The sequence below is a fragment of the Anopheles coluzzii genome, chromosome 2 (genome assembly GCF_943734685.1).
Source record: "Anopheles coluzzii chromosome 2, AcolN3, whole genome shotgun sequence".
In the NCBI taxonomy this organism is placed as follows: domain Eukaryota; kingdom Metazoa; phylum Arthropoda; class Insecta; order Diptera; family Culicidae; genus Anopheles; species Anopheles coluzzii.
Window position 1 is genome coordinate 104,586,079 of NC_064670.1, and position 13,749 is coordinate 104,599,827.

Below are 13,749 nucleotides of genomic sequence, written 5' to 3' on the forward strand. Positions count from 1 at the left end.
ACCGGAATATGCTCTAGTTGTGATTTTTATTAAAACCGCACACTCCTATGCCAACCGAATAGGTGGTCGATGTGGTACGGCTGATAAGTATGGCCGCCGATTAGCATTCCCCCCTTTCCCCGGAGTGCGGCAAAGGCGCGAAAACTCGCTACTCGCGGGTGGGTTTTGCTCAGTCTCTCGATATCGATTATTCAGCTGACCTTCCCCACGCCGGGCTAGCCCGCACAGCACGGAGCGGGCTGTTAACCTTCGGGGGTGGTTCGGGTGGTCATGTTCGTGTGTGTGTGTGTGTTCGCACAGGAAACAATGTGTGTAGTTGTCGGGTTGTAGCCCAGCATTACATTGTTGCTTCGAGTGGCCTAAGGCGGGTTTAGTTTTGCCTAGTAGCTGCAAACTACAAAACTTCAACTTCTCACGTCTACAGTCTTGGGCAGAACGGGACGGTCAAAGGTGGGCTTGTGGCAGGGAGTTGGAATTCGATTTCAGACGCTATTTGTACCGGTCATGTTTGTGAGTGATCGCTGTGGGTGCAGTGTTTTGGCGCATGATAACTGTATCACGAGACGTGATTCACGATGGGTGGTCAGACAGGATTAACTTTGTTGCGGACAGCCGATCGGTCAGGCCGATCTTACGGACACTGACAGGCGACCTAGAAGGGACCTCAAAATTCCTGCCAATATTAGCAAATGTTTGGCGAGAAAGGGCATGTACTCGGCGTTCGGCGTTGGTAAACAGCTCTAATTCTGCTCGCAATAACCACACTTAATTATGTTTTTCAAATGACCTTTCAAATCGAACATGAACTCACCAATAAGCAATGGCTCACCTCAATTCTCAAACGCGTTCGGAATCAACGCACCAGACATTGGGATATTAAAAAATGACTCATTTCCAGGTCATAAAGTGCGTCACAATCGGCGGTGCGAACGTTTTGCATCAACCCCGGGTTTCGATCCCCTGGGGCGATTCGTGAAAAGAGAACACTCATTACACGCTCCCTCTCTGTCTCTCGCTCTCTGCAGGACACTCGGTTTCGATCGACGATTGGTAATTAATCAAAATTGATCCTTTATTTGCCGTGCGATAGCAAACAAGCCAATGCTGTGTGTCCCTTTGTGTTTTGTGCCTGCCACCATTGCACGATTAAATCCCCCGGCGTCCGACAATTGGAGTGAGTACCGACAGTGTGATCTGATTTACAGAACGTCAATTAAAGCGTCGTGGCCCAGTTGATTTCGAGCCGGGCGCAAGGACTCGCCACATTATCGAATCGTCGGCTAGACTCGCGTATCCTTTGGCCTGTTTATTGCTTCGCTGCAATTATGCACTGTACCATGCTAAATGCGGGTGGAAGGTGGTACAGCGCCGACTGAAGTTGCTGTTGCTGTAGTTATTTCTTCTTTTCATTACATTGGTACAGCGGACCTAAACGTTCTGAATAAATAATACCACTGCTGTCTTTCTCCCCTCCCTTTCAGGTGAGCGTGCGTGCGGGTGGCATAATTAACTTTACGTAGTGCCCTCGGAATGTTGCACGAGGTTGTGTCAGTATCCGAGCGCATTCCTCACAAGCACTGCAAAGTCCTATAGCCAGAGAAGTATGCTTTTGGTGCAAAGAGCGCAGCGCAAAGGTAAGTGCATCTCTGGGGTGCTTCTGGGAGGCGGAATACGCGGGTGCGCACGCGGACAACTCGCGTACCGCGTGCGCGGCTGATGTTTTGCCTTCGTGTAAATAATAAATTATCTCCACCAGTCCTCGGCGGGTGCATTCGTGGAAATTGCTGCTAATTGTGCTGCTTGTTCGAGGAGCATAAATTATGAAATGAAATGATAAAGTAAGCATCGAGGTAGACGGGCCCCTGAATGGAGGATGGAACGGAGGGTTAAAATTCGTTCAATGTTGAGAATACAGGCGAATTCATTGCCACGGTGGCTAGTTTCAGTCGTGTAAAAGAAATGTTTAGAATGAAAAAGGGTGAATTGAAATATTCCGCATCTTATGTCTTGTGTTCTTTTGAACTGAATGTGTTACACCAGAGCTGTATGTGCCTGGTGTAACATTCAAGAGTACCATTTAGCGTGTTATTTGCCTAGATAGATTGTTATTTCTTTCTAGAGCTTTTGGGTAAATCGTTTAGTAACAAAAAAGGCTCTCATTCAAAAGAAGTTGAACAGGTTTAAATACACGAGACACGTGTCTAGGCTGCACACAAATAAACCAATTACTGTAGATCAAATTCAAGAATTTTTGAAAGTGGTCCAACGACATCTGAGCTGAATATGGTGCAATCAATTAAAAACATAACAAAATCAGGTTCCTTGCTCTCCCCAGAACGGCACAGCGTTGCTTTGATAAGGAAGTACCACTCAACGTTCTGCTCGGAAAACAAATTCACTCACATCAAACAACCTTCCATCATCGTCGAGATTGATTGGTGCGCTCCAAATAACCATATTCCACTTTTATTATCGATTACATCAAATTAAGCAGCAGTTGCATGCCCGTCTTATTAATATTTTTATTTCTCAATTCTCCGCCTATCACGGACAAGGTCGTTCGGCGGCGCGGTTTTACTCGACCCGAGCACAGGCTCCAATTTCAGGTTATTAAAATGCTCTAAAACCAGTGCACCAGCCAGTGCGTGGAGCCGTGGTCAAGAATGTCGTTTCGCGTCTCCGGGCCTGGCTCGGGTTAATCCGTGGCTAGAAGAGCAAGCAGCAAGTACCGTTCGGTGCAGGACATCGGAGGGGGGGCTGTCTTAACGATTGGCCCTTTGGCGAACGGTTTTCCTAAAACGGGTCCGAGGCAGGGTGTTCGGCCCACTCGTCGAAACTGGTCGACATTGCCGACCCTGCGCTTTTAGATGTCCTCCCAGTGCGCAAGATCACTTCTACCCCCCAACAGAGAGGCGTTCAAACTCCACCGTACATAGGAAGGTGATCTTGCACGTTTGCTCTCTAGTGCTTCAACACCATAGCCCCCCGTGATGACTTCTCCACCCGAGGGTCCAGCGTGTTGTTTTCGGCACTGATGTTTCGAAAGTTGTAACCCTCCCGCTACCGGTACCGGGCGTTTGAGCACTTATCCGGGTGTTCCTACTTCTGCATCCTGCACCTGTCACAGCATATAACATGGTGGCCTTGTCGGTGGCATGGAAACGAGTTCGGGTCCGCGAGTGTTACGAGCATATTTACGAGCTGCTGTGATTTCGAGCGACACACTGCTAGACATCAGCCAAGCCAAGACTTCCTTTTTATCGGGTTTTCTGTTGGTACTCTGCAGGTCGGGCCTCCCCTATCTGTCCGTGTTGAGAGGGCTTGTTTTTGTTTTTAGTAGATGATATGTCTTTTTTTCTTATTTTTGGGTGGTAAAAGTTGTCACACCGGGCGCACAGTTGCTAGCTGCCGAAACACCCGATCAAGGCCGACTCCGAGCGGCTGAATTCCTTTCAGCTCCGGCAACACACCGGCAACTGTGGCGGGATAACCGTGTAGCAACGGCAGTGCAACGACTGTGCCCGTGTTGTGTGAAAGATTATGACGAATGATGAAATGGTGTTGGCGGATCCTATCTGCTGACACGAATCACGTCCTTCAGCACGGCGCGTCACTATCTGAGGCTGATTCTCGAATCTAAATTTCTTTCGTAAGTTGTCTAACACCTCGGATTATGGGACGCTGGACGATATGGTGGACTCAAGTGGTTAGATTGCTGCCGGCGAACTGCTGTTGCTCAACGTTTTTCCCCTCTGTGAGTCAATCCCGTATGTCCTACGCACGTGTGGGAAACAGAAAGCAACAAAACAGAGTGGCAAAGTGTCCAGCCATGCCTTGGAGTGCGAAACGATGACGGAACTTAAAATAAGGGAGCAAAGATAAAACACCCTGAGGAAGAAAACATAGCATGAAATTAAAATTCACATTACAACTTACCACACGAGTTCTGTGTGCTGTGGACGATCGTTTTGAGCCACATTTTGACATTGACTTTCGCAATCGCTTGACATTGTCCCTGACGGTATGAGCATTGTACGCCGTTGTTGATAGGGAAATATGTGGTTTTGTTCGCAGCGGTAACCGAACCGAACCCTCCCAAAGCATCCGGCTAGGAGAGGTACAATCGCAAAAGCAATCAAACCACCACACAGTTCAGAATTAATTTGCCGAAACCACCGGCACAAGTCAACCACTCACCAGCCTGCCAACTTCCATGAGCGTGCCGAAAAGTGATTTGGTTGCTTTCGGTACAGTTGTCTTTTTTTGTGTGTGTGTTTTGGCCACCACCGTGTAAAACACTGCTAGGAGCAGGTGCTCTGGTTGCTCTCCCGAGTTGACTTCCGCGTCGAGTGTGGCTGTTTGGTTTAGTTTTAACCGCCACCGGTTGAACAAAAACGGCATCGCAACTGAAAGGCAGCCACTGTAGAGACCGGGAACGCGGTTCGATCATGAGCGCGTTTGACATTTCGATCCGGTGGCTTGGGTGGCGTGGCGAGGTAGAATCTCACGCGATTATGATCACATCGTTGGCCACACCTCGACCTCGGCCGAGGACAAAGAACAGTGCCGAAGGTGTAGGTTGCGGCTCTTCATTGCGCTGCTGCTTGCGTCGTGCGGAGCGTAGTCTCCCCGACGGAAGACGTGAGCTTCCATTATGATTAATACGGCCAGTACTGTACAGTAGGGTGGGGAGCGTTTTTTTCTTCTTCTACTTCTTCTTGACGTTGTAATTGCGTACGAAACCAACTCCCGGAAGGGCGTACGAGTTGGTAGCATTGATCCACTGTACCGTTAGCGAACAGCTCCAAATCGTTTATCTTACCATCATCGATTGCCGGTGTAACGACTTGACAGGTTGCTTTTTTTTGTAGTGCGCTACGCTCCTTTTAAAGTAACGATGAGAGAAAAAAAAACTAAGACGCATTTTATCCCTGTTGCCAAAAATGTCAAACATGTTTTTGGGAACTTTTGGTGCTAACTTATTGTGAGCTTTGGTGCATCTAAATCAAAAGGATAGGGTAGTCGCTTTTGCAACCACTAGAATTGCGCCCGGTTGGCATAATGAGACGAGGGTCTGACAGTTGTTCCTTCCGGCAAAAGGGTTTCCTGTCAGACGAACGGGTTAGGGCCCTCCCAGAGCTATAGTATTGGTAGACTAGGTTAGGTTTCAGACGACGTCCAATTATAGGATATTTGAGGAGAAAGGTGCGCAAAGGCGTTGATGTCATAACCAATGTTTTGGGCATAAAACCCACGTTCCTTATTTTATGATTGCTCTATTTTGTTACCAACAAAAGCAAGGGTTTCAGGTTCTTGTCGCGCCCTTTGACAATAAATGTATGATAATTAAAAGACCGGTCCTTGGTAGATTTACCGTTTGGAAGATTTACTTAGAGATTAGCTGTTTTATGGAGATATTTTCCGAGACTTGCTTCTTGGTTTGGAACAAGCATTAATTATGATTGTTTAAAGATAAGATTTGATGTGGTATTGAACTACCTGGAGGACTTCCTGGAGATGTTTTGTTTCATATAGGATTTATTACAGAATATGCTAAGATATCTTCAAAATGTTAGAAACTATAGCAACCATGTTCATTTCAATGTTGAAATTGATGTATGTATGATGTACCAAATCTTCTATTGAAAAGATTCATAACATCAATCATCACGGCATCGGCATCATTCATTTCAAGGATAATTTAACGATAATGATAACAATCTACACCAGAAACATCAGCAACAACAGCTGTCCGAGGCCATGTAAAACAAAGCCAAATGTCAATACCGTGCAGCCATCAGAGGCGGAGCGAATTAATTTTTAATTGCCCATCAAAAGCCACCTTAAACAAATGTGAAGCAAGCAGATTTTATCGTCTCTACCACATACCCAATTCCAGTGATCGAGATGTCTTCATCTCCCCCGAAAGCCTCCACACACTGCTCGTGTTCCGAACACCGAAACACACTCTCCCCAATGAGCCTTCATTTCAAACGTCACCGGTGCCCGGGACGACCGTTTGTCTGCCAAGTTAATCGATATCACTTGATCACGATGCGTGACAAATCAATTAGTGACGGAATCGGATGGATCGTTCGGGTTTTGCAAGGGCTCGTAGCTGCGTGGTGGTAGGGCCTAGTGAAGGTGTGTGTGTGTGTTGTGTACACCTGTGTTGTCTCCCCGAAATGGAATTTGTCAACGCAATGGCTTCTAGAGTCTCGGAGTTTGAACTCGATTCAGGTCCTCTTCTTGCCACCGCTCGCTTATGATCTTTGGAGTGTTATTTTCCCACCTCCAGATCTCTATCTTGCTCGTGAACGAACAGCAGTGTTGCTGTGACTGTTTTTTGTTTACGACCGGATATCATTTGCCTCCGTCCACCTGCCAAGTGGACGGAGGCTGTGCAGGGGCACATTTTAATCACGGCTGCTTAAATTAATGGTACTGCGGTGGTGCCTAATCGATCTACCGATGGAGAAAGGAAGTCCACCGCGCGAGTAAATTGTGCTTGCTGCAGGTGTTCTAATCATTCACGGCCTCCACTACCTCCGGTCTTTACTGCAGTGGCTTTCTGTATTGAAGGTGTAAGAGCTTAGCTTTAGAGAAGTTTGTCTTCTAGAAGCGATGTTTAAAGCCAATAAACTCCAGCTTCAAGATAACGTCTATCAATGGGCGTTCTACCATCAATCCGTACACGATTTGCATCTTTCGGGACGGAAGCATATTAATCCTCTTACTCCTAGATTGCAAATTTCGCACAAAACAATAGGGAGATTTGTTTTGATCGACCCAGGCCGCCATGTTACGGTCATAATTGGCCAGCAGAGATTAGCAAACTTCCCAAAATGGGCTTCGGACCCCATTCACTGGGACACACTTTAGCTCGCGCTTAACAAAGGTGCTCTCCCTCCTCCTCCTTCAAGTACTGCAGTTTGTTACAACGGGCGCGCGCGCGCGCGCGCACCCAGACCCCGTGAGAAACCGGACGGTCTGTATCCGGACGCTGCAGCAACGCGCTTATGCGCTTATGCAAGCGGCCAACTGTCCGTGACGGCCACCGGATGACGGTTTTGGGGATATCACAATAACTCAGGCAGCTCGCCGGGCGAAAGTAATTTGTGTACGGCCGGGTACCGCCTGCATTTAACGACGTTTCATAAGCGAAAACCGAAACACAAACCAAGCAGCGGCCCCGGTGGTACATAATAAAGTTGGTCTTGTTTGGGTATTTTTTGTTTGCCTTTTTGGTGGACATTTTCAGTAAACGATATCGTGCGTGGTAATCTGGGGTAAAAAAGGGGTCTTTCTATCAAATATGAGAAATGAGAGGTGGCTTGAAGGTTCGCATACTTTCGACGCTTTGGAAAAGGGGCTTTGGAGAAAAAATTCTTGTGACCCTGGCGGGTTCGTTCGTGCTAGAAACGGATCTGAAATAGCCCATAATCGTTAGTCGCTGATAATGTGTGCCGAAAAAAAATAAGGCAAAAAATACTATAGCCAACAACTCTTAAGTGCAGCGTTTGTGCGCAGGTGGTGCACTACTCGCGGTGCTGCAAATGGTCAGCAGCAAATAGCAACAAAAAAACAAGAAAGAGAAACAAAAAACGCCCTTCCTACTCCTTGGCCAGCGTTTCTGTAGCCCAGTAGCCCATGATTACACTAATTAAGGCAGTGTCGTGAGCTGAGATTAATCTAATCAGTGACACGTTTTTTCCCTCTCCCTCTCGGCTTTCGAAAACATATGTTTGCACCGGTTGTATATCTGTCTTTGCCCTACATCACGCGGCGTACGTCACCGGCGTGTTTCTTTCTGCAGGTGCATTGTTCGAAGCCGGTCCGGGGGTGGGAAGAGTCGTTCGAATGGTGCGATGCGAAGTGTGGTGATATTTGCAAAACCCTTCGTGCGCGGGTTACTTGGCACGGAAAATGTCGCCATTTTCGTACGTATTGTTTCGTAGCTCCCTGGTAAAGATGGTGAGGAGTGTAGGGGTCGAACGGACGGACGGAGGCACGATAACTCTAGCAATGCAGGTGGAAATAATAGCAAATCGGTCGGCAGGTTCCATTCAAGAACTGCCGAGCCGAAGAATTGTTCTACTATCGCTGATGAGCTCGTTTCGTCACACCAGCGCCATTAGTGTGTCGTTCAATTGCTGCCATGCCACCCTTTAGTGACATGAATGGATGGCCAGTATATATATATATATATATATATATATATATATATATATATATATATATATATATATATATATATATATATGTGTGTGTGTGTGTGTGTGTGTGTGTGTGTGTGTGTGTGTGTGTGTGTGTGTGTGTGTGTGTGTGTGTGTGTGTGTGTGTGTGTGTGTGTGTGTGTGTGTGTGTGTGTGTGTGTGTGTGTGTGTGTGTGTGTGTGTGTGTGTGTGTGTGTGTGTGTGTGTGTGTGTGTGTGTGTGTGTGTGTGTGTGTGTGTGTGTGTGTGTGTGTGTGTGTGTGTGTGTGTGTGTGTGTGTGTGTGTGTGTGTGTGTGTGTGTGTGTGTGTGTGTGTGTGTGTGTGTGTGTGTGTGTGTGTGTGTGTGTGTGTGTGTGTGTGTGTGTGTGTGTGTGTGTGTGTGTGTGTGTGTGTGTGTGTGTGTGTGTGTGTGTGTGTGTGTGTGTGTGTGTGTGTGTGTGTGTGTGTGTGTGTGTGTGTGTGTGTGTGTGTGTGTGTGTGTGTGTGTGTGTGTGTGTGTGTGTGTGTGTGTGTGTGTGTGTGTGTGTGTGTGTGTGTGTGTGTGTGTGTGTGTGTGTGTGTGTGTGTGTGTGTGTGTGTGTGTGTGTGTGTGTGTGTGTGTGTGTGTGTGTGTGTGTGTGTGTGTGTGTGTGTGTGTGTTTGTGTGTTTGTCTGGAAATGGCCAAACCGAGGACCATTGCCCCGGTGGCTTGCAATGAAGTTGTTGATTTAATTGCATTTTGATTGTTTGCGCTGGTGGCGCGAGTGGCGCGTTTTGTTAAGGCAGCTCCAGCCCAGCCCTATTTTTGCGCGTACTAGCTTACCGGCAAACGATTAAGCAGGGCAGTATCAATTTCATAATGCACTTAATTAAACGGAAAAACAGACAACGCAAAACCTCATCTTCCCGCTGCGTTTTTCACCTTTCCGGCATCACAACACGCTTTACGTAAAAGAAAGAAAAAAACACCCCGCCACGCGGTTTTCCCTCATTGGGGGTTTATGTTTAATGCTGCTCGAGGAAAGGGTGGAAAAATAGCCTGCATAAAAGGTGCGTGCGTGCCGATTATTACCACATTCTCGCGGCAGCCAAATGAATTTGTGTGAGGCAACGGTTTTGTGCAGGCGGATGTTATAAAATATGTTAAATTAAATTTGGAATTTTCGACTGGCTTGAAATTGAGCCCCGTGTTGATGAAGCGATGAAACGTAAAACATAATCATTTGAAACACGGGGGGAAACAGGCGCTCGACAGACCCACATACATATGAGCCTACGCTCGTATGAGAGAACGTATGGTTGGTAACGATTAAAGGAAAACGCCACCCCGAAGCTCCGTTACAAAAGATGTCCGATCAAGGATGCCCCTGAACAAGGCTAGAGGAAAGCGGGAAAGACACTCCGTGCGTGTGTGCTGAGACCACACAACAGTCCGTGGTCGGTCGGTGACTGTGGTGCAAGAGCCGCCTAGCATCCGTCGGGGTGCGTTGCATCGTGCGCTCAAGTCGGCCAGCATTCACCAGCGTTGGTCTCTCGAGAGCCGGTCACGGAATGCAAGGTCACATCTGGTTCAGTTCCGCTGGGTTGTCTTGAAGTCGTGGGCACATTTTTTTCTGTATTTGAGTTGCCTTTGCCTGCCAGGCTCTGTAGGACAAGTGCGTATGTGTGAGAGCGGGAGAGCGATTTGTTAAACGACAGCGCAATGATTGCCAAACGGGGTTTTTGGGGTGGAAATGTACCACTTTTAAAATTTCTAACCAAGAGAAGGTTTGCTAGACAACGGCTGCCAATGCTCCTTCGCCGCCTCACTTCAGCAGCAACTGCTGCTCCAAAATGAAGTCGTTTAAACGTTGCGTTGCTAAACTCGACTGCCGACCGACCACCGACGCGGGGCCCAAATAATTCATTCGTGCCGTGGCGAACCGATTTGGCAATTGTAGCCCAGACACTCTGTCCCTTCTGCGCAGATCGGCGCTGATCTGCGCCAAAATCGTGAGTTAATCAAAGCCGCGCACACTCGCTCACTGCCTCGTTCGATCGATTTCGAACGCAGCTCAGCTTTGATCGATCATGCGTTCTTTTATGAGTATTATTTACGTTTTTGTCAGGGGAAAATTTCGTCCTCACGTTCGCCACTCATTGGCCTGGCGAAGCAGCATAGCTCCCACAGCGATGGAAACTAGGCAGGCCAGGCATACCGAGGTCATTATCAAATGGTTACGATCGATGCTAAAAATTAGCAAACTCGAAACCCCTTGGCAGAGCATAAAAGCTGCGGCCTGCCTACATAAATGAGTTTTTTTTTACGGTGCACGATTTGTTAAGTAATGCGTTTTATATCGTACACAGCAATTGACCGGTTCGCACTTCTCCCCAGGATTGGTACGGAATTGGCTGGGTGGCACAAACTACCTGTTTGCACCTGTACGTACAGAGAAGCAGTGCATGTTCTAGGGTTGCTTTGCGTGTGCGAAGGTGTTTGCACCTTCGCGAAGATTAGACAAAAAATGTCAATAATGTGAGCACTCCTTGACGATTCGGGCGGCTGGCTAATTACGGTACTAACCCCGCCGTATACACACACGTTTGCTGACACACTCTTGTCCAAGAAAACGATGGGGGGGGGGGGGGGGGGTTTCTTCAACCGTTTGGCGGCAGTGATAGTAAACATATGCTGCAGGGCCTACAACGGTGAGAATGGTTATTAGCACCACGCACCACCGGCGGAGGAGATAAACCTTTTTTAAAACGAAATCGTTTATTGGCAATTAGAGAAAAAAGGACAGCAAATTGGCGTTGTTTACTGCTTGCTCACAATTTTACTGTTGTGGGTGGGTGGGAATTGGCCGCAGGGGGAACGCGCCGTGTCCGGAAGGTGGGTCCGTGGGTGGGTTGGGTTTTGGAAGTCGTGATTTTGTCGTGCACCGCAGCTTAATTAGCGTGCGGCAGAACGGGCCGCCGCCGCACGTTTTGTGCATTGCCTCGAGGGGAGAGCGGAGTTTTCAAGTTTGGTTGCAGCGGAGAACGGTAATGCTATCGGGCTGCTGTTATGCTTTTGCGGGAGGCAATGGGGAAGCATGGGTAGATAAGTGTGTTGGAAGTTTGCTTGTACAAAGTGTTACAGCTTTGTTAGGGCGTACTATGAGCTAAAGACAACGACACGACACGACAAGATTACTTAAGAGAATCAGAAATGTTTAAAACAAGTCTTTGTCAACCTTTTGTGGTTGTCCAACTATAAGCTAAAAGTCGTATGAAACATTAACAAAACAAAACAAATGCCTTTTTTTGACAAATCCTTAGAGGATTCTAGATGTGAGAACCACAATTCTCTTTAAATGTAATTAGAATAACAATCAACAATTTATATTTCAATCTGACTAACTTATCTCGGTAATGTCTCCATATCTATGCAGGGACATTGGAGGAGTTGATACAATTGTAGGGGATATTAAGATATCACTATCGTGCAGAGAATCAAACCCTTTTGCACAGATCAATTGAACATCCTGCGATGAATGTTGAGGTCGATTCTACCAATAAACAACGACACAGCAGACGAGATAGTAGACATGGTTGTGTCCGAGGTTGGTATGATCTGTTCTCAACAGACTGAGTTCATCAATTGCTTGCTAGACAAGAATGTCTATGTGAGCTTGCATTATGTCTCATTGATCTGAAAAATTCAGAATTCTCTATGTGTTGGTTAGTGAGTAGGATTCTGGAGAGCATCCACATAAGGTGTTGAATTGTGGCTCACTCTTACGAAGACACTCTTGCGAAGACACATTGGAGTATATTGAGGAACCTCAAAAAAAGTGTTTGATTGGAGAAGGGTTTTCTTCTTGACACATGGCGTAATTTTTCGACATGATAATCGCTGGAAACTTAACAACTAAAGTTGTCCAATCATGAACAAATATTCACAGCTTCATTTTATTTCGTTTTCACACACTTTGAAAAAACCTTAAAACCTTATCACTATAGAAACTTTACTAATACTTAAACAACATCAAATTTCGATAATTATTTTCTGCCACTAAATGGGTAACCTTTTGCGGTTTGTAAACACTCAACAGCACTTATTACTATTAATATTTTTCATCATTGTAGAACACTTCAAAATTGCCCTTTTTCACACGCTTCTCCGAGTTCATTTCACGATACAGCAGAAGAATGATTGTGCTGGCAAATGTAAGTACCACTGAAAAGACAAAAAAACACCCCGATCACTTCAACTGCTTACTTACTCGGGATCGAACACTCACGCGTGGCAAAGATGAACGCAAAAATCCCAAACTGTCGCTCGCCCGTACCGGCCTCGAAAAGCATCCAATCGATATGGGCATGCCCCAGGAACCCGGTGGCAGCAACGAGAAAGCACAGAAAGGGCAGCAGATATTTGGCCTTTTCCTGCCAAATGCCCCAGAAAAATGCTCCCCCAATAACGAGATAGATGACGGACAGGATGACCACGAGCGTTATCTCCAGATTGTACGCTGGAAAGGGATGGGAAGCCATTGAGAATGGCAAGTGGCCCGAAACGAACCGTACACTCGTTCGGTATCTATACTCACCACTGTTTTCCGAAAAGCAAGGACTAGTTTGGTCGGAAAAGCTCAGCGACCGGCCGGCCATAGTGAGCAGGTACAGGCTGCAGGCAGTCGTACCGCTTCCGGCCAGGTACGCAATCAGCTTCTTCTCCTCGTAGGAAATGTGCAACCAGGCGGGAACTTGCAGCGGCCGCATACTGAAGGGAACTGAGTGCAGTTTTTTTGTGTGTATGATGCCGTTACCGCCGGCAATGTTTATGTCAATCAAGCGCGTGAGCACAATTTGATTAGAGATTATCAGTGGTTTGAGGCGCGGATTCGCTTATCAATGTGAGACTCGCTACGGTTTGTTTGCAGAACTCAGGGTGTTGAGTCAGACAAAACACTGCTAATGTGTGTGTGTGTGTGTGTGTGTGTATTTGTGTGAATGTTTTTGTGATGTTTAGAATGATTTTACGCCGTACATTCAAGAGTCGTACAGATCAAGCAAAAAGACGCGAGTAAAACAATAAATAATAATCGGGGGATTTTTCAATTAGATCCTATGACTTTCTTACGAATCTTGATTTATTTATTGATTTTGGTTTTGATTTTGATTTTGGAAGATTATTTCTTCCATTTAATTTTGATTCAAATTCGAGCACAATATTGCGAAATGAAGTTACGCACACTTTCTCTCGAACAAATGCATGCGAAACGCACGAGAAAGTAGCGCTCGCTATTGATTAGAAAGTGCATCTAGCGCAAAGCCCCTGGAAGCATACGGGGAATGACAATTATTGTCATTGCGCAATGATGCATCACATTTCGGCAGCTCGTTAAAATCACAGCACCTTCCGGGAGAAATTAAACTTTTACGACCAGTTTGGCTAACTGTTGAGCTGCATCTTGGAGAAGCAACGGCTAAGAAAACTAGCTCAACGATCGCTCCCAAAAGCGGCATGCGACACGCTCCTATTGCGAGTTGCCATAAAATGGCATTTAAAACGGAATCTATCGG

At 46.6% G+C, this 13,749-nt stretch overlaps 1 protein-coding gene across 1 annotated transcript; it reads right to left on the reverse strand.

The window, feature by feature from the left end:
* Nucleotides 1-12,092: 12,092 nt before the first annotated feature.
* On the reverse strand, nt 12,093-12,975 carry LOC120949606 (uncharacterized). Its single transcript, XM_040367007.2, has 3 exons — nt 12,774-12,975; nt 12,465-12,695; nt 12,093-12,400 (listed from the first exon to the last, which is right to left on the reverse strand). Exons 1-3 carry the CDS (start codon nt 12,943-12,945, stop codon nt 12,288-12,290), a joined length of 516 nt encoding a protein of 171 aa, XP_040222941.2. The 5' UTR covers nt 12,946-12,975; the 3' UTR covers nt 12,093-12,287.
* Between the last annotated feature and the right edge of the window lie 774 nt (nt 12,976-13,749).